The following is a 21,898-nucleotide window of genomic DNA, read 5'->3' on the forward strand; positions in this document are numbered from 1 at the left end:
GACCAGCTCTAGTTATTTGAATAGCTTGAATTATCTTGAGAAATTGGCATCCAAAAGGGATGGGATCTATGGTTTCTCATGGAAAAATGGTCTTTGATGGCTTCTATAGTTTTGTATTGCCATGATTTTATACGCATTTCTTTAAATATTTAAAAGCCAACCTCTGGTCTTTTTCGAATACTAGAATGCCAAGATTTGATATTACTAGTCTAGATAGAGTGACACGGATAACAACGACGTGTCGGCACTGAAGCCTACAGTCCCACAGTGCATTGTGTTCATGTTCTAACATGTTGTGCTTGTGGATGGATGCAAGTGAGTTGGCACACTTCTCCGTTAGATTTGCAAATAAAGTCTTGAGCATGATATTGCGAGAAATAATGTTGGCAACCTTGAGGAACACACTTGGGGAACCCATGATGGGATATAGTGTTCTCCGCCCTGTTATGCACACTTATGGAAATGTATTGGTACAATCATATGGTTTTTACCATTAGAGTAACTGATAAAAAACTGCTCTTTGGGATTCTCAACTTTTAATGCAGCTGGAGTAATCATTTGAGGTTCTGATTGCTTGGTGTCTCTCTTCGCTGCACCCTTAAACATTATCTGTAGTATAAACATTGTCTTTGTAAAAGCATTGGTTGCCAGGGCTTTTTGATTTGTGGACTGAGGATGTGGATTGATGGAGAAGTAGATCCCTTGATATGATATGATAGGTAACACACACACACACACACACACAAGTTTGTGTTATCATTGTGTGGTGATTGGTAAATGCACACTCACATGTGCTATATATGTTCCAAAGATGGTACAACTAATGTAAAACATTGGTACCTTTGAGTTGTACAATGATTTGGATATAGAAATGATTATGGCATGTGTTCGGTAGGAAAAGTCTTTCACTATCACATGTGCTACAAATGTTCCAAACTGAGCTATATGATCTTTATGTGGATATGATCTTGAAAATGTTCCAAAGAAACTAATATAATGTGCTCCATGAATATGATGAAATTATTTGAGACACTATATTTATGTCAAGAACTATACGTGTTCCATGGTTGACATAATATGATCATTTTTTGTGGATAATGTATAAGGGAATTTGGCAAGTAAAATTCATTGCCACTTCATGAGAATACGAAGGGTATCCATGCACTTGGTAATATTACTCTACCATGATACAATTCAAAGTGGATCCTAGGAGCTGATATCCAAAACTATGTGAAGATATCTAAGGCTCATTGAATACTTGAATACGGGCAAAAATGGAGATGGAAGGTTGTCGATTAGGCCACCTATTTTTATGGAGGGAGTGGTGGTAAAACCATACAATCATGCATAGCCTCCCCATTTTATTTATACAATCATGCATGGGCTTGCCATTCTGACATCCAAGTTAGAATATATTGGAGAAGACCACTACATCATTACCATGAAAAAATATTGGAGATGACCACTACATCATATTGGAGAAGACCACTACATCATATTGGAGAAGACCACTACATCATTACCATGACAAAATGTTGTTCATATGGAGATATATGTGTTCTTACTTGCATGAATACCTTTGGGCACTTGGGAACCCTTGTCATGAAATCACTACTCAAGTCGATACATCGATGCGGATCAACCTTGCATGCTTGCATAAATACCTTTATGCAATAAACCATGTGAATAATCAAGTCCACTAATGCGGGGATCTCAACTTAACAAAATTTGTGCCACATACGAATTAAGTTGACTAGTCGGATGTAATTGACTTGATACACACAGTCGGGCCGATCCACAAGGCAAGATAGTTACATGTGGTTGTAACTAAACTAGGCGTACATAACCAAAATCAGGATTACATACATAATACCCTCGTGTTAAGTGCTTGGAATAAAACCAACCTTACAAAACTTAGCAAAAATTTCTATGAAGGTGATTGCATAAAAAACACGTGTCAAAGGGCTGATTGTCCATAATTTTGTGCGTCATTTGATGCTTGCACTTGCTTGCGGTTGAAACCAACTAGGTCGGTTAAAACTATGCATATATATATGCCTATAAGACTAGAAGTATGCCACTGGCTGGTCCATCATGCTTCGTGAGAGCGTAGAAGCAATCAGCTCCCAAACATGCATAGCTCCCATACGTGCTGCCTCACACCGTTTTGGAGAGCAGCAAGAAGAAGATGTGTCACCCTGGCGTTGATCAACATCATGAAAGAAGACATCACATTCTCTTTGTCTCATCTTCTTGGTTACATGTGTAGTAACCCAAGACTGGTGCAACTTCATCTCGATCATGTACTAGCCAATTGCTTAGCAAATTGATCAGCCAAGTACTTTATCAACAATTGGGGATTGGCATACTATGCGAACAAGGATTCACAATTGATTGAGGTATGCTATCGGATGTGATAAGAGAATGGCATCGCTTCTTTTGTTAAATCTTTCCTAACTCTATCTTCATCTAGCTGTCTATTGTGCAAGACATGGGACGTCGCTTTACATTCTAGGCATTGCTTTGGGTCGTCTATTGAATAGAACGTGACATTCATAATATGCCGATACCGTGTCCAGCTTTGAGTGCATGCCTTTGACCAAGTCCTGCCGTTGATAACATTGAGCCTCACTCCTCTAAAATAGAAAGGCATATTCTCAAAACGAAGGTTAACCGTTTTCATTGCCCAAGCATTTTATTGGCACTACCACAAGCCGTGGATGATCGGCCTCCTTCATCAGAGACATATAATTAGTATAGTGAACTACAAGTAGGTAGATCTAACCCAAATGGTAACGCTTTTGAAAGCCTACAAGTAGGTAGATTTAGAGCTATTTGAATACTCATGGGGGATAACATCCTGGCACATATATGCTTCAATGCTCCCTATCCTAAGCAAACTACAAACGGGTAAGGCGCTCTTTTCAACTACTTGTCATTTTGGCTTCTGATAGAAGAAGGTTTTGAGCTCGAAAATGGCCAAAATAAAGCTTGAGAGGAGCTTCAACGTTATGCAAAATAGAGGAGGATGGCCAATAGAAACTCCGTGAACAAAATTACACCATCACGTTGCTATTTAAGAGCATGCGGGTGAGCCTGTATCCTGAAACCAAAATGACTTCACTAGTTTATAATTCACCATAAATTATTGATGGGATGCTCATACTGTTAGGGTAACTCATTGAGTTTTCCTAAAACATTGGGGAATCAAACATTATGTGGGTAAAAAATGTGATTGGAATGACTTGATACATATCATTCAGTACTTATGGATTACATGATGTGACATTGATCGACCCAATAAGAATAAGGGTGTATCAATTGAAGATAGTCAGTGATTGGCTTGGGATTTCTACCTTATACTACACACACACACACACACACACACACACACACTCACACACTCACAGAGAGTATCCCTTCCTCCATTTGTTTTGCCACTTGCTCATTAGAGCTCCCCTCGACAACCCCCCTTAATTTTCCTAATTTCTTCTCCCTCAAACTCCCTTATTCTCGCCTTAATTTCTCCCTAATTTTCCCCCTTTTTAAAATTTCCCTGATATTTTTTCTTTTTTATTATTATCTTATTTTAAATCATTACCTTTTCCCCTTAATCCCCCTTTATTTTTCCTTATTATTTCTTGTTTTCCTTAATTGTCTCTTATTCCTTTATTTTCTATTTTCCCTACACACACACACACACACTTCCTACACCTTCCTCTCTTTTGGTTAGACCCTAGTCCCTTCTCTCTCTCTCTCTCTCTCTCTCTCTCTCTCTCTCTCTCTCTCTCTCTCTCCTAGTTCTCTTATATATTCCATAATTTCTCTTTAATTTTTCTATTTTCTTGCATTTTCCCTACTTCTCTTTGCTTTCCCTAATTTTTCTTTTTTCTTTTTCCTTTTTTTAAATCTCCTTTTTTTCTTAATAATTAAACCTATTTATTCAATTTTTTAACCTACCTCAATTTTTTCCTTTCTTTCTTTCTTTTTCCCTTTCCTTTATTTTTTCTTGTTATTTTTTATTGATGGCTTTTTTTCTTTACTCCTAATTTTCTCCAAATTCTTCCTAGTTTACTCCTAATCTACTCCTAAAATTTCCCTAAATTTGTCTAATATTTAAAATGTTTTTTTTTTACTATTTAATATTTAGTTTTAATTTTTAGTTCATCTCCTGGTTATGTATTTATTCCTAAACTCTTCCTAACCCCCTTTAATTAATCTACTGCTAAACACCCTTTAATTAAACTACTCCTAACTCCCTTTGTTTGTTCCTAACCCCCTTTAACTAAACCCCCTAAACCTATTTACTACTAAATTGCCCACTAACTAACCCCCAAAAACCTAGCTCGCTATCCCCCGACCCTTCCTCGACCCCTGACTTATAAAAGGTATCCTACTGTATGTTCAAAGCCTCAGACGATCACTCTTGCTCGTGCCCATCACTACTCAGCTCTTGCAATGATGTGTATGACTCACCTTTTTAGTTCGGCTCCCCACCTCATTTCCCATAGCTGCACTGCCCACCCGTGCGAATTATCTAGCTCCCTTTCTAAGACCTTTTTACCTCCATGTCTACATGCCCGTCCTCCACGCTGCTGCAGCATTGTTGCTCCATACAAGAGCACCCCTTCCATGCGGCTGATCGCCCCTTGCATTAATAGCTCCTATAGTCAAAGCCTCTATAGAGTGTATCACTCCAACGCTCCTCAACAGGCTCAACTCTCGTCTTTGATGCCACCACTGTGGCGCCACTGTCCACACATCCACCAAAGCTCGACTTCAAGCATCAAAGTACAGCCTTAGTTCACTATTCGCGCCTGCATTTCCCCAAAGTACCTCGTCTACTATGCCTTCCCACTTCTTGGAGACTTGGAGAACCGGAATCCGCAGGTTCTTCTTTATTGAGTCCTTTTACTGGATCCTCAAGTTCCTTTTTTCCTTTCATAATTACTAACCCTCCCCCTCCCTTTTTAGTTCTAATTTCTTTTTTCTTACATTATTACTATTGAAACCCCCCCACCGTCCCCCCTTTCCCCTCCCCTTACGTATATATATATTTTTATAAAAACCCTTTCTAATTTTTCTTTGGTTTCCCCCCTTGCATCATATTTACCCTCATCTTCTAAATTCACTTTGTCTCTCTTTTTTCATTAAATACAAATCCCCCCTCTTTATTTATAATAAGTTCCTTTATAAAGTGCTCTTACATATTCCCCTCTTATTTTTCCCCCCCTCCCAATACTTCATTTATAAAACCCACTCTTCATTTTTCAAAAAAAAACCCTTGTATATCTATATAATTTCTCTCTATATTTCCACTCTTTACCCTCATATCCCCCCCCCCCCCTTCTTTTTATAGACATATACCTTTTTTCTCCCTTCTCTATACATACATCTTTTCCCTTATATATATATATATATATATATACTTTTTTCCTTTTTCCCCCCTTCTCTATTTTCTCATTTTCTTCCCCCTTCTCTATACATATATCTATTTATTAATCTTCCCTCCCCCTTCTCTATTTTCTCATTTTCTTCCCCCTTCTCCTTAGTCATAATCTCTTCTACATTCCTTCCTATGTTTTCTCCCCCTTCTCTCTTTATAAAATTCCCTCAAATTTTCCCTGTATTACAATTTCCCTTTACATTATCCTTTTATAATCGTCCTTCAAAAATTTCCCTTCAAACATTATGCTAGTTAAGTTTATGGCCAAGCTTCAAAGTTAACCTGGTTCTTATCATGTTTTCTTGTTGGATGGTGGCAGGTAGGCAGACTCCCCTCTTCAATAAAAGTGATGCTTGCCAGGACTTATCCAAGCTCAACTTCCATATTCCACAAAGTCATTTCTACAAAAGTGCCCAGTGCTAGTCTCCTTTATAAACTAGGTTCCATCGACTTGTACAAACTTTTTCGTTAATGCATTTGGTCCTGTTTCATTGTCTAGCTTCGCTCTTTTGTCTTTTCACTATGCAAAGGGGTGTTGTAAAGTCTTCCACACACACACTCTCTCTCTCTCTCTCTCTCTCTCTCTCTCTCTCTCTCTCTCTCTCAATTTCATATAAAATATACGTTAAACAACCAACGTATATTAGATAATTAATTTACCTAGTTAGCTAGCTAGTTACATTTTTGCTTAATTAAACAATACTAACTGCCTCATAGGTCTGCGAGGCCTCCCACGGACATTAATACATCTCTCTCTCTCTCTCTCTCTCTCTCTCTCTCTCCCTACCTCTGTCTATCTATCTGTCTGTCTCTCTCTCTCTCTCTCTCTCTCCATCTATCACTCACTCTCTCTCTCTCTCTCTCCATCTCTCTCTCTCTCTCTCTCTCTCTCTCTCTCTCTCTCATACACACACACACACACACACACACACACACACCCTTTTTGTAAAGCATTCAATCATTTAAAACACCTGGGTTCCATATGGGTGGCACATCAAATGTTTTAGTATATCATTACAGAAGGTCACACCTTGATCCAAATGGTACAAAAAGTCACCAAAACAAAGCAAAAGGGAACAATCCCTAAAGAACTACAGGCAAAGACAATAAGCAAGTGCGCCTCACAAGTAAGCACGGTAGTAGCAAAAGGAACTCGGTAGTCGCTGTTCGACTACTGCATCAACAACAAATCATCTACAATAACATAGCAGGAGCTGATATTCGAATCGATTCACTCTGAAGAAGCAACAAGGAATCATAAGAAGATTGCATCACTCATATTGGTGAAACAAACAAGGAGTTCCGACATCAAGAAGATGGTGCTCCAATCTGACAATGCTCTGATTGGTGTTTCTCACAATAGGAGGTACATGACAAAGACGAACCGTGACAAACGACAAAGACATAATACAAGTAACAAGATCAAATTTTAAGAGGGTCGCCACGGAGTACCCAATGCAACCTAGCCAAGTGAAAGAACTGTGACGGTGCTAAGAGGTCTCTGGAGCCGTTCCCTCAAACAACAAAGCCGAGTATCAAAACAAGTTCCAATTCGACAACAGTTAAGGCCAACAATCAGAAACTCTAAAAATCTCAAGACAGACTCTTCACTAGCATTTGACTCAAGTCAAGCACATTCTGATGCAGTCAATCTATTTCATGGAGGCACTCCTAGCGAATGTCAGACAAAATTGAGTTCCCATAGTCACCCAACTGAGCTAGCTCACAATACTTCACAAGAAATCAAGTACAAGTTGAAGCTAGAAGTCAGACTGAAACTGATGGTGGTGATAGCATTTTCAAGAATCCTAACTACATACCAAGTGGAAAAAGTTCAACACAGATTCACGTCACAGCTCATAAATACAAGCAGCAGAAAATGAGCTTCGAGTGTTGAATGCTTCAACACCAGCTGAAACTTTTCTTCGAACTACATTTGGAACACATTTAGCTGCTAGCATATGCATAACTGCTCAAAGACAACTCAACTTCAATCCCTTCCATGCCAATCAAAGAGGAGAGCGCCAATTCCACCAGCTGCTAGGATGCAGAACCCATTAGTCAAAACATCAAAATTTGATGGGAAGAAAGGACAGGATACAGACAACCATGTCGGACAGTTTGAGACCCATTGGATTGCTAGCGGCTTGGAGCGCTATCTAATGTAGTGAAGAAAGAACAATTTGAATTTTTCAATGGATTTAAGTTCTCATAGGGAACCCTAGTTCATGATCCTCATGCCACACCTTTGTACTTGGAAAATAATTCAAGTTTTCATGGAATTTTTGTCTAGACCCATTCCTCACATGGATTTTGAAGATTGGCACCTTGTAAACCCACTTTCTCCTAATAGCCTTTTTGCCTATGAGTCTTCTCATCAATTCCATTCAACTCAGCCCGATAGATTCTTATGATTAAATCCAATCCGAACCACATGGATCGCATGCTCATTCTCTTCAACATCCTCAAAGGTCTCAATTTCATCTACATCACAAAGTGTGCTAGTTTACTATCTTGTAAAGTCTGTTTAAGCCACCTACGGACTGCTCTAGCTTCTTGTATAGCAACCCTCTCTTCTTTGAGAAATTCCTTCATATTCTCATGTGTTATGTCTTGTTCGTGACCATGTTATGGAGTAAATCCTACTATGTAGGCTATAAGTGCTAATTTTTAGCTTATTGTAAACTGCTATCAACAAGCAGTGGGACCCCTATAAATTTCTACTGACTAGGAGTGGGAGCAACCCTTCAACACTCCTTGTGAATTTTTAGAAAAGTATTTTTTTAAAACCTATTCGTGACTTGATCTAATTTTTTGGAAAGACCACATCTTTACTACTAGTAAAAATCCTCTCAATGTGAAGATTGTAAGACTTTCGATATTGTAACCAACATATATACATTCATGGCCTTACCATCTAGTTTACCTCTAATCTATTGAGGCATATGTGCATATGCTATGCAACCAAGAATCCTTAAGTGAAATATCTTGAGTTTCCTATGATGCCAGGTGTCAAAAGGGTTTCTTATGATGAATTTCAAATCTTTGGTTGGGTCTCTATTCAAAACATGTGTAGCTAACATAATGGCTTCCATCTACATAAACTCGTGAGGTAGTCTTCTACCTTGAACCTATGAGGTAGTCTTCTACCCTCGATCATACACCTAGCCATCTCTATTAAAGATATATTTTTTTGCTCAACAACACAATTTTACCAAGGTGTGTATGGTACTATACACTAGTCTGTAATGCCTTTTTCTACCATAATTCCATTTGACATGTGCTCCCCCTCTTTGTTTATTCTTAGCATCTACACCTTGCAACCTATTTAGTTCTCAACAACCATGCCAACAAACTATTGAAAACACCTAAATACTGCAGACTTCTCCTTCAAAGGATAAGACCAATTAAACCTAAAAAGTCATTTTTAAAGGTCAAAAAATTAAATACTTCCCCATGGATGGTGTGCTCGTGGACGAACACATCAATGTGTATAAGTTGCAATTTTCGAGTAACCCAAATAAATCCATCCCTTAGAAAGGCACTCCTTTGCATCTTTCCCAAAATCCATCCTTCATAGACATGTTTTTATGGGTCTCCAATATAGGCATATTCAAAACCATATCCTCTTATATAGAAGCTACATACTGCCATTGTTTATTTGGCCAAATCTAGCATGCCATAATTATGCATCTTTCATAGTAGATATACCTGTGGCCATACAAGTGTTTTCCTTGCTATTGCCATGTGTATCCAATGGATACAAACCATGATGAAGAGTTTCTATAGTGACTTCCTGACAATCCTCAGTGTATGTTTGACAATGCATTGATTACCTGTTTAAAAAATCATATCCTCTTCTACCAAAAGAGAACATAGAAAGAAAATTCTTCTGTATGCATAGCACATACATGATGTCTAGAAGACACAAGTCAATACCATCTTCCCAACCCCTTTCATAGGATAAGAGGAACTTGATACAATTTTGTCAATAGGAGTAGGTTGTAAATCAACAAATAATCATTTCTTGGAAGTAGTATGCCTTGATGCACCACCATCAAAATACCACACTACATTTGAAGTGTCCCTTGCATTGAGTGAACCGCCCTCCAAATTGGAATCATAGTTGCATAGGAATGACCACTCTTCACACACATAGTTATTAAAGCATAATAAGGATGTGAAATATTGGAAACTAAGAAAGACATTCTAGCTTCCTTCTTCTTCTCTCCCTCCATTAATCATCTTCTCTTTTTCCATTGATCTCTTCGTGCATTCATTGATATGGTGACTTGTCTTTGTATAATAATGGCATCTTTCCTCTTCTATGCTTTACCTACATCATCTTTTGCCTTGTAGGATGGATGACCTAAAGCAACCTTAAACTACACACCATCTTTCAACTTGCCTTTACTCTTAGCCTAATACATTGTTTCCATGACATGCCAAGCAAGTAACGAAGTCCTATAAACCATGATGTGAGGAATTACAAGCCCTTTTATTGACAATGAGACCAGGGCAAGAGATGGGGCATCATGGGAATCCCATCTTCTTTGTTCAACAATAGCAACTGCAATTACCCCACTATAGATGTACATCAAGAATTATGTAGCTTGGTTTTTACCAAGTGTGGTCGGTGCATAGAGAGCCACATCTATAGGATGGGGTTCATTCACCATTTACAAGTCCTCATAAACCAATGGCAACAAAACATTTTCAGACATGAAGCTTGCCATCAAGTTTTTCCTTCTTGAGACAATAGGTTGTCATTGTGAGCCATGCACAAACTGCTCACAAAAATCACTTACTTTTAAAAAAAGAAGATTACATTGATGTTTTTTGCAAAGAAAGCAAGAAAAATAAAGAAAAAGCCCCAAATTTTGAGGAAAAATTAATGCTATTCTTTTTTAATCCCTGAACTTGCAAAGTACTCAACAAAAGTACAAACAGAGATTTAGAAATTGTCAAAGTTGTGTGCTGTAGAAATGCAAGAATCTATGCAAAATCTAAGGCAATTGACTAGATTCGAGAGAGAAAAAAATTCCGGGAGACCAATTGAGATTTGGGATCAAGAAAATTCTAAGAGCTACATGACATTGTATTTGATGCGTTGAAGGGGCATGTCAAAAGTTGCTTTGATTTAGGTGTCTTGGGACCAAGTAATTATGACATGCACCAAATAATGTTTGGAAGTAGTGATTTGATCATGCAATCAAATGATGTCCAAAGTGATAGCTAGTGGATTGGGGAAATCCTTAGTGTAGAAGGGCATCTTCTTTGTCCATATTGTGATGAGGAATCTCTAGAGATCCCTCAATGTCAGTCAAGGAAAAGGCAAATGAGTAGGCTTCGTCTCACCTATTGTCTACGTGTAAGGAAGGTTTGAAGTCAAGATGTGCCAATTTGAAGTTTGATCTCACCTAAACCCTCTTATGCCAAGAGTAGACCATTCACGCTTATCTTTAAATTTGACACTCCCTCCCTTAATAGAGGGCGCATAGGATCGTTCCCTCCACCTATTACTAGTATGAATTTGGATCAATCCCTAGGCCACATCTACGATAGTTATCTCAACAATTGTCTACGATAGTTATCTCAGCCTGTATTGGCAGTGTGAACATGTATAAGAAAGTACATCCATCACCATAAGGTATCAAGCCTAAAGCTTTGTGGAAAGATCCAATGGTACCATCACGTTTTCTTTTCAACTTGTAAACCCAATTATCCTAATAGCCTTTTTGCCTATGGGTAACTCTATCAGATCCAATGTGTTGTTCTTGTGGATTGAATCCAATTCAGCATGCATGATGGCCCTCATCCAATGCTCAAATACTAAAGCATCCTCAAAGCTGTTAGATAACTACATAAGTTGCTCATCCAATTAGCATCCACAAAATGTGCATCACTAGAACCTCTAGAAGAAACCCCTGTCCTACTACTGAGAGGAGTTTTAAGCTTACTCTCCTGGAGAGTTTGAATCAACTATTTGGAGACTGATCTAGTTTCCTGAGTTGCTATAAAGTTATTCATTTTACATTTGTTGATTTTCCACTAACTACTTTGACCACTAACTACTTTGAACAATTATCCACTATCTATGGGAGCAACCCATCAAACACATCAATGAATTTGTCTCCAATTATTTTTTTAACTTGATTATGGATTGTTCTGAGGTTTCAGTAGTAAAACATCTCTACTAATAAAAATCTTGTGTCAAGATTAGAGAGGCCTAACCTTTGCTCTCATTGCTATAGCCGACAAAAAATGCACTTGACAGCATTATCAACTAATTTTGATCTTATTTACTTAGGCACATGTGCATATGATAAGCATCTAAACATATACCTAGATGAATACACGAACATTCCCAAACTCATCCTCTAAAAACACAACACAGTGCAGTTTCAATCTCACGATAGTCACTCATAAGAATGAAAACCATAGACTCCATCACGCATAACAGGGACTAGCTACTATGACATCCCCACTGATGTCATCAGCGCCCAATAGTAGGTGTAGACCATAGTATAAAAGTATGCTCTCACACATACAAATCCACACACCCACACATACTTGAGCATCCATTTTATACAAAGTCTTCGTACTGAGTTTCTGTCGACACTCTGGAGGTGAAGGGCAAACTCAGCCATGACGAAGGCTAGCACTAAAGGAGAAGGCTAATCAAAAAGTAGTCCAAATCTCTTCATTCAAGCTACAACTGCTTGTGAAGTTTAAACGATTTCATTTTAGTCTCTCCCAAACGAGCATCTAAATCTAAATCTAGCTAATAGGGCAACGCACCATTTCATTTTAGTCTCTCCCAAACAAGCATCTAAACACCCTAAAGTAGTCCACTTTGGGTTTCCTATCATACCATGCCTCAAAAGGCATGATGGTCTTTGTAAGAAACTTAAAAATAGACTACGAACTCGCTGAAAAGTACAACTAAAACCATACACATAAGCCAATCTGTCCAACTAAATGAAATTAAAGAAAGAAGAGCAAGGAAAAGACATGGTCCCTGAGGTTACGAAATGAAGCATCTACTTCAAAGTTCCCTAGGTGGAAAGTTATGTGGCCTTTTTAACATAACAAAACTTGAGCGAAAACCATACAAGATTAGAAGGGACTGACATGTACTAAGTCACTCCATCCTTTGACTTAAAAGAGCACAAGTAGCATATAATGACATCATAGAAACCCTCAATTGAATATCGGTCTGTAGCCTCGACTAAATTGAGTTTTAAAGTGGTGTGCTAACCTCCTAGAGCCTTCACTAAGGCATTCTCACATTTTCATAGGCAAACAAGGGATCCATAAAATTACTAAGGGACATAAGTAGTCCTCTCTCTTGTTATATTTCTAATTAAGAAAGACAACCTTAATGCATGCAGCTAGAGATTCGAGCTAAGATGCCACCGACTCTCATAGACCATACACCCATTTTTAGGCAAGTATGAACCTTGCCATCTTTTTCCCAATACAAGATCATTCATGGCCTTCAAACTCCACCACCAATGATGAACCTTAAAATGAAAATTCTTCTAACTATTTTAGGTAGGATGCATGGATAGTACGTAGATACAAAGCTCTTCTTGGACCTTTTAAAGGCTCTAAATGATTAGCTTTGTTTCTAGATGAGTGGTGAAGGGACCTTGTCACCTTCTTTCTCTATTCCATTTCTCCTCTTTCTCTCGTGTTTCTCACACTCAAGCTAGTCAAGTTACTCACGGTTTCACAAAATGGAGGGTCTCATTCAACCTGTATAACTTAGAAAGCTCCAAAATCAAAACTGAGGTGCTTGAGCTAGAAGCACCAAAGTGAACATTAAAAGAAGAACCTTCTACAAGTCTTCCCATTGAATGTAATTGCAAGCTAAAGATCATGGCGTTGGAAGCAAAAAACCATGTGAGATACCCTGGCAAAACAAGGAGTTGAGAGTGGGAGAGAGAGATATAACAACTAGGTCGAAAGCACAACCCAATAGACCAATCAAAGGTAACAACTAGGTAGAGAGCACAACACAATAGACCAGTTATGTACACAAAAAGCATTTAAGTGTAGGGATTCATGGCCCTTTTAGCACACTGAGTTAATGCATTCATCAACAATATTACAAAGGGCATAGATTGCATCCTCAATAGCTGTGATATCACCAAGGCCTTTGAACATACTTGTTTTGATATGTAGCTTCTTAGCTAAGGCTTACATGAGCTCACACGAGTGAAGGCTTGAAAATTTAATTTGCTTTGCATAGGGCGGTTGATATAGAAAGCCATGAGTGTTCTATCTATTACTCGAAAATTCTAGAGTATGATGAAATAATGCTTTGTTTGACCTTTATGATGACGAACAAAAGTGCATAAGAATGATGGTGAAATCTAGCTTAGATGTGCTTAAAGTTCTCGTCAAGAGTGAGTTCTAGTTGGATTTGATTTGGTATTCCAGATATTTGAGCTATGGTCGGTTCTTGAACTCTGATTACTACTTAGATTACGTTAGGCTAAGGTTAGAGGCGCTAAGGTTAGGCCACGTGGGAAGCGATGTGGCAATGCCAAATGTCGATTGGCAGTGATTCGAAGAGGCTGTTGCAAAAAAACTCATGAAGTTGTATTGCGTTTTCACTGAGAAAAGCCATTCGAATTTGTGTATTGTTTCGTCGAGTCCAGTCTTTCGTGCGAGTTTCTGATGCAGCAGTAAAGTTTGTGATGCAGTATAAGATCACTATTATGCTTTGTCTAAGAGTCCATCATATCATCACGATGAGAAACTGTTTGAAGAATTTGTCCAAAATCATTCCAAAAAGAGGACAAAGGGTGTAAGCTAATAGAAGAATTGGTCCAAAGGCACTCCAAACAGAGGGCACATGGAGGGTATAAGCTTTAAATGAGGTATTTGTACAATGTGATGGGGAGAGCAAAGGAGCTGTCAAAATAGTAACTCGATTGAACCTTTGAGGAGTCATTCTAAGCTCAACGCATCAACTATTACAAACCTTTCCAATTCTCAAAAGCTATGGCGATCTCATGAAGCATGAGCAATTTGGAAGATGAATAGAAAATTTCATCCAATGGACCATACAATCATTATCAGATGTAGAGTGTACCATGGGTGCACGCAATAAGAGCTAATCCAAGAAAAGATCCAATTCACTCCTAGGGAACGTCTCACAAAGGCAACATCGAAAAAGTCAAATCTGCCTGGGACATAACTCGTCATCTCCTCAGAATTTTCTTGGAATTTCCTTTAGTATCGCCCATCGCCCAGTTGAGGATGTCAACATCTTTGTCTGTAAATTCTATGCTTGTGTTTGTCATGGAACCAGGATCCAGCGGGCTCTCAGCAGTATGTGAAATTCCCTCACGCTCTAACAAAGGAAGCTGCAACTCTTCCAGCTCATTGTCAAAAGGCTTGAAATAAGAGTCCACCATATCATCAGTGACAAGTTCAAGATACGAAGGATCCCACTGCCCAAGAGATCCAACATCAGAAATGGACGATACTGCACTCCATAAGAGTAAATCACATGCTATTTAGCCACGGGCAAGCCAAACATCACAAATTTTAATCTACATAACAGAGCGATTTGAGGCAGCTAAAGATTTAACGACTTCGTCGCCCTAAAATGAAAGCTCTTATTGGTGAACATTTCAACAATGAGCTGTAACCATCAAATATCCAAAAAATCCAATATTTTGAGTGTGGGAAAATAGTTAGAAAAATGCCAACGAATCTGTAATAAATACTCAGTTGTATGTACGTTCTTATGTTCTTATGGTCTCTGTGTGTGTGTCAACATGAGGACTTCTGCTTATGGTCATCGGACTACTGATCATTGGGAGGTTGTCATTGGAGATTTGTAGGGAAGATACCTGGCTGTCCTTTCTCTACTGCTCTGATACTTGATTGGAAACAAGTACTTTCTAAGGTCAAATGGGCTCCTGATAATTGCTCGGGGACAAACTCAATGAGGAAAGAAAGTATTCATTGGAGTGCCATCTTTGACATTCCACTCGCTTTACAGGAACCTGTTCGGGCATACGATCTCATGAAATTGGGAATTAGATACATACATGATGTGGTGGATAATCAGGGCTATGTCTTATCTTTTCCTCAGGCCATTGCTTCCTATGCATTGGGAATGCACCATAGGTCGATATGGAAGAAAATTGCTGATTTGTTACATCCTTTTCTACCTGTTCCCCCTGTGGCTGACACAGACAGGCTATTGGATTGGCAATTGCAACCCTCTGCTACATGCTCTCATCCTGTACCTCTGCCTGCCTTGACCTCCATCAAAGCCTACAGGCTTCTTCAGCCTGCTCCATGGATTCAGCAATATGCTAATACTCTGTGGCATATCACGAAACCCCTCTCATGGTGGCGGAAGAATCTTCGGATATTATGGAAGTGTAAAATGCCCTTGAGACAAAGACTTTTTCTTTGGAGATGCATGACAGGCACATTGTCAGTGGGAGTCACACTTGCCAAACGTCGCATTGCACCATCCACATGTTTAAGATGTCAGGCTCCTTCAGAGACTGTCCCTCATTTGCTTTGGCACTGCCCGTGTTCTAGGAACCTCCTCGGGAGATTTCAGATCTTCTTCGGCTCCGTTTCCCGAGTCACAGATTTGGGAAACATTTTTGGCTATTTGGCAGATTTATAAGGCCATTGTCTCAATACTCACTATTTCTCTCTTGGGTGAGATATTGGGCTCTTTGGACAATCTGGAGTGAGCATGATTTGGCATACTTGGGTCGGCAGATTCACAAGTCATATGAATCTTTCCGAGCCTCATTGCGGCAATCCTTATATGATGCCTGCCATGAGGGTGATATAGATGCTTCTTGCATAGAGCTTTTCTTTTTATGTTTCTGATTATTGGGATACTCTCCATTTTGGAGACTTCCCATCTTGTAAATTTATGAGCATATAAATACAACACTGGATATTACTAAAAAAAAAGTGTGTGTGTATAAAATCAGTTGTATGTACGTTTTTATAGTCTCTCTCTCTCTCTCTCTCTCCCCGGTCGCCCGTAGCCCTCCGTAGCCTCAGCCCGCTCTGCCCATCTCCTGCCCTTTTAGCCTTCAGCTGCTGCTTCAGCAGCTTTAGCTGCAGCTAGCAATGTAGCTCGGGGTGCTAGAGACCCTAAGAGCTTGCTGCAAGGTGAGCAGAGAACAAGTGACAACAAGGAGTGACAGAACTGCTGCTGGCGGTGCAGTTGGCTGGCTGCTAGCGGCGCAGCTAGTTGGGCTAAGCCCCCAGCCCAAGCCAGGGATTAGGTTCAGGTAGGGGATTCTAAAGAAATAGCCAATATGGAATGGCCTACGCTCTCTTCCAAATCCCCCTCAACTCCATCAACCTCAACTGGAATGGACTCAGTACTCTATAGTTGCAACCATGACACCCTCTCCGTATGCACGCAATTACCAACAAGAAGGGTTCAAATGGCCCATCATTGGGCAACATGAACAGATTTATTATTTGCAGCAAGTAGTCTGAGAGTCAAGGATTGAGTTGGCAGAAGTAAAAGACCAACTTCAAGTTCTAGAGGGACCTAGCAAGCAGGCAGTAATTGCTGAGGTTGTGACCTCATGTAAGAACTCTCCTCCTACCCCTCAACTAGTCTCATCAAAGATATGGTTCATACTAAAGTACAATCAATCAAGAAAGAAGTTATTGAGGAGTTCGACACAAAGGCAAACAAGACCGATATCCAAGAAGAGATCAAAGAACACGAAGCCAAACGCGATAATGCATTGAAGATTAGAGTGGGGCAGGCTCCTTGGCTCCTTGAAGGATGGTTCAAAGATGATGACTCTTTCAGTGAGACTTTTGCACATGTCAAAGCAGCCATGCCTAAAATTCAATGGAAGGTTGATGATGATAATAATGATGATGATGATGACGATGACAGAGCAACTAATATCCGACACTCCAGAGGACACACTATCCTTACACTTAAGTCGCAAGATTTACGGATCAAGCTCCTTCAACCATCTTACAAGTTGAAAGGGACAAAGATATGGATAGCTGAGGAACTTAACGAGCTCAATTGAAGAATAGGCAACGGAATTAGCTAAAGTCAGGGCTGCTAGGAAGGATGGAAAATGGGCAGCTTACCGTGAAGGCATAGGACTAATCAAAGAGTTTAAATCCAAACCAAAAGACTTAGCTTTAAACTGATGTATGGCTGATTACTCTTTCAGACTATTTTGTAGGTACTCTAAATAATTGGGGTTGCTTTTGCACTCCCTAGGAGCTGCCATGTGCCCTCCCTAAAGCAGATGTACTAAATGTTTTTTTTGATGTCCCATAGACCTGTTAGTCTCCCGTGGACATTAATAGACTCTCTCTCTCTCTCTCTCTCTCTCTGTGTCTCTCTCTCTCACATATATATATATATATATATATATGTATATGTACGTGTACGTGTATGTATGTATGTATGTATGTATATATATATATATATATATATATATATATATATACAAAGAGAGAGAGAGAGATGATATGATTAGTGTTCCCCAAGAGTATCTATGGGACAAAAGAATGGCCATGTAGTTAAGATTATAAATTGCAGCTCTACATTTATCTATCAACGTCACAGATCTCATGTGGTTGAACTCATGAGTAATCATGCAAGGGTGTGAGCCCTATCCAAGACCCTACAAGAGTGTCCCAAGACTGTTTTTTGTCTGCCTATCCAAAGAGGCTCTGAAGATTTATGAGTGAGAGAGCTTGTATGTCGTATTCCTCCCTGACGTTATGGTATTCATTCTCGTTTCTCTTGCTGCATCATCTTCCCGTGTCTGCTCATTTCCACCTCTTTGCTCTCCTTCCAAAACTGTGGTGACTCCTAGGCCCCGAATTCCAAGTCTGGATCCATATAGGATCACCGACTCCACCATCACTGTGTACACGGTTTTTCTTATATTCCAACTCCAAATGTGAGATTTTTTGGATTTACTCAGAAGGCTGAAAGGTATTCTCATTCCCCCTGTAATTATTCTCACAACGCATGCATCTTTTATGACTGACCCATCTGCAAATCTGTTCCTTCAAATGTGAATATGATGTTGTGCCTTGGCAATGTTCAGGTGCATGTTAACGAATTGGCAGAACCCGCCCAAGGCATCCAAATGTGTGTGCAAGCTCTTCTACTAAGGACCTTTTTTTATCAGTTGTGGGGTGTTTTTTTCTAAAACTGCCTGAGACAGTGATCCACCACCACTACTTCCTGCCCAATCACTGATTTTCTGCTCTATAGTTGTGGCATACAGTTTTGTCATCAGTCATTCTGTAGTTCTTTGCACCAACAGTGTTTCTGCCTTCTTGGTTTGCCATTCATTTGGAAACAAACTTGTATTTCTATGTTGTGAGGTCTCTTTTGTTTTTGTCCTTCCCCACATGTCTGCAAGGAGATCCCATGGATATAACCGTCCATGATGGGGTTGACACTACGAGGGTATAGTGCAAGATTCCAAAGATGGTTTTCAAGTGAATGCACTCCCTTCTCATGACCAATCTCATGATGGACTTCTGCAAGCAGGATGGGACAGAAAAAGACTGGGTCCTAAAGCAACTCAAGAAGAGTTTCCCATGCCTGAGTTGCAATCCTCAATGCCGAAGATCTGCTGTTGGAATGTTTTGCTCCGGTCGGTCGGTTGGATACATGGGCATTGTGAGATTGCTTGCATGTGGTGATGGCACTAGGATGGTTTCTCACATGGGGCAAGAGCGTGAAGACCTTGTATCAAACTACTTGCAAGTCTAGCACCTTTAACAAGATCTATCACCCCTTCCATGGCGTGCCCACTTTGTGTGGGCTCCTTAGAAGAAGGTTGTTATCGTCTGTCACCAAAATTTCTACTTGGTTGGGGGCCTCGTCAGTCTACCCCTATACCTAGTGATCTCAAAGGCAGAAAAAACTTGTTACCGTCCGTCACCAAGATTTCTATTTGGTCGGCGGCCTCGTCAGTCTACCCCTATACCTAGTGATCTCAAACGCAAGGCGTGCCACATATTCATGATTGTAATAGTCGATTATTTATCTTATGTCCAAGAACCTCTATGCAAATAGGTAGTGGCAGCCACCTCAGATCTCGTAGTAGTTGGGGCATCTTATTGATACATGGTCCTTATTCTTTACCTCCTTCAAAGACAATGTGTGCACTGTCTTAGCTCTCAATGTATCAATGTAGCTAAAAAGTGGCCTTCGTCAACTGCAAATCAATGAAATGAAATTCAGAATGGACCGAGGGTGATCCAAATAGCATGCAAGAGATGAATCCGTAGGTGGCTTGGTGCTTGGACAGAACAAAACTGAATTAGGTGAAGGAATTGATATTTGTAGAACTGCCATGTGGTTGTGATGGGAAACACCATCACTGATGAATGCATACTTGCCATAAGGCATCACTGATACTTTGGTTAAGCTTCTAGTGAGTCAATTGTAGTATACATGCTTCCATAGAGTAGTAATATGGGGATTTTGGTGTATGGACATGCCATGACGGACAAAACCATCTAGTCATGCACATGCATGCCAACAATCCTTAGATCCCTCTCTTGCTAACTGCCTAAATAAGGAAAATTCCCTCCATGAAAGACCACTTTTATGCATCTCTGATAAGCATATTGGCAAGCTCTGTTAATAGGCATGAGGCGATCGTCTTAGATCAAGCGGAATGAAAAGAAGATCAAGGCCCAGAAAATCCACAATAGGAGGTGCAGTGAGTGCTGAATGGATAGATGATGATCGAAAAATACAAAAATTCTAGAGACACATATAGAAATTGGGCGGGGCGGGGTGGGGTGGGGTGGGGGGGGGGGGGGGGGGGGCAGAGAGAGAGAGAGAGAGAGAGAGAGAGAGAGAGAGATTTATTACCGTCTGCAGAGCACCAAAGAGGCCTACTAGACCAAATGAAATTTGCATCAAGCCATGGTAAGGGATCGACATATCTAGCACACCCATAAGAATCTAATGTTGAAACTACAGGCAAAAGCAACAATATGCTCCATGTGTTTCTAGAGGGTGATTCATGTGCATCATTTGAACTTCGAGTCAGCTAGGGTTCCACCATGAGTCCAAGGGCCTTTGAAATATGGCCAAGATCTACAACTTTGAGCCCTTAGACCAACATGTGGGCATCGTGAGGTAGCTTGATGCGATGCAACTGCCTCCGAATGGGAACTCAATGAACCAATGCCTAGTCTATTGCTGACCCAAGATCTATGGAGATCAAGCTCAAAATCGTGATCTTAATAAGTATGGGCTCCTCTCATCTGTAGAAGGAGTCTCTATTGTCTTGTTAATAAGGACCATGTCTAGCATCAAACTTGAGTCCAAACCATAGTCTGGTAGAAGATCTAGACATGTCTAGCACACCCATAAGAATCTAATGTTGAAACTAGATGTAGAAATAGAACTACACTCAACTGTGTGTAGTAAGTGATTCTAATCATGTGCCATCTATGAGAAATTTAAGCTCTGTGTGGGCCTAACTGGGGTCCCACGGAATTCTTAATGTCTATGAAACATGTATGACATTTCTTGCTATCATCTTCTCCATGGATCTGACCCGTCGGCATCATGAGATAGCTTAACATTGTGGTGCAGCAATGAGGGTGCCTCAGGGCGATGAGGGCGCCTCTAATTGGTCTGGCTGGTCTCTCGCTGATCAAACATCTCTAAAAAGTGGGCTCCATTTCTCATCTAGCTAGTGTGAAGAAGCCCATGTTCTCTTGTTATTGAGACTAGGTCCAGCATCAAGCCTCATGAGTCTAGATAATAGTTTGGTGAGTATTGAAAGTGTACGGCATTGCTCATATAGGAAGTCCATAATTGGATAATGTCATGTGGAGTACATTTCTTCCCTTGCATCATGCGAGATAACATCATGACTTGCAGTCTCTCAAAACCAATCCTCTCATCCTTCTGAGGTCCAAGTACCTAAAAAACACTTATATATGGGGCCATCGGTCGAACGAGAGAATCAAAGAGAAGTGATATTGTATTCACCTGAGGCCAATGGCAATGGAGAGAGGGGGCACCCCGGCTCCACCCTAATGGTACTAGTCAAATCCTTTGACAACCTTGTGTGGTGCGCATTCTACTTGTAAGTATCTCGTTACAAAGCCATAATTGTCCATATAATATTGTGTGCATTGTCCAAGGCTCGGAGTCATGCAATGAGGCAAACCTGTGGTATAAAATCAAGGCCTTCTAGAAGTCCACAACGCCGCAATATGCTCCATGTTTTTTCCCTCCTCTAGAAGATCTCTAGGGGTGGAGATGTGATCCAGTGTGGATGATGTCGTCCATGATCTACTATCAAGGGAAATCGTACAGGCATCAATTCTAATTTGGCCTCTCCAAGAATCCCCAAGCTGTCTGTTAGACAAAGTGACATCTCAGCCAATTTTATTGTACATCTATCCTTT

General features: G+C 40.0%; 1 protein-coding gene across 4 annotated transcripts in view; it reads right to left on the bottom strand.

The window, feature by feature from the left end:
- Positions 1–6,788: 6,788 nt before the first annotated feature.
- The window catches only part of LOC147903202 (3-hydroxyisobutyryl-CoA hydrolase-like protein 1, mitochondrial), a 183,846-nt gene continuing 168,736 nt past the window's right edge, over positions 6,789–21,898 (bottom strand). The window contains exon 15 of one of the 4 annotated variants that reach the window (XM_087372979.1): positions 6,789–6,947. In XM_087372979.1, the coding sequence (XP_087229105.1) occupies positions 6,909–6,947 (39 nt within the window). In that variant the 3' untranslated portion in view covers positions 6,789–6,908. Of the gene's footprint in view, positions 6,948–14,234; positions 14,949–21,898 lie in introns of those variants that run through there. The other 3 variants (XM_087372977.1, XM_087372976.1, XM_087372978.1) reach the window with 3 other exon arrangements.

Source organism: Dipteris shenzhenensis, chromosome 3 (assembly GCF_047967505.1).
Source record: "Dipteris shenzhenensis isolate YYH24624 ecotype China chromosome 3, Dip_SZ_1.0, whole genome shotgun sequence".
Lineage (NCBI taxonomy): Eukaryota > Viridiplantae > Streptophyta > Polypodiopsida > Gleicheniales > Dipteridaceae > Dipteris > Dipteris shenzhenensis.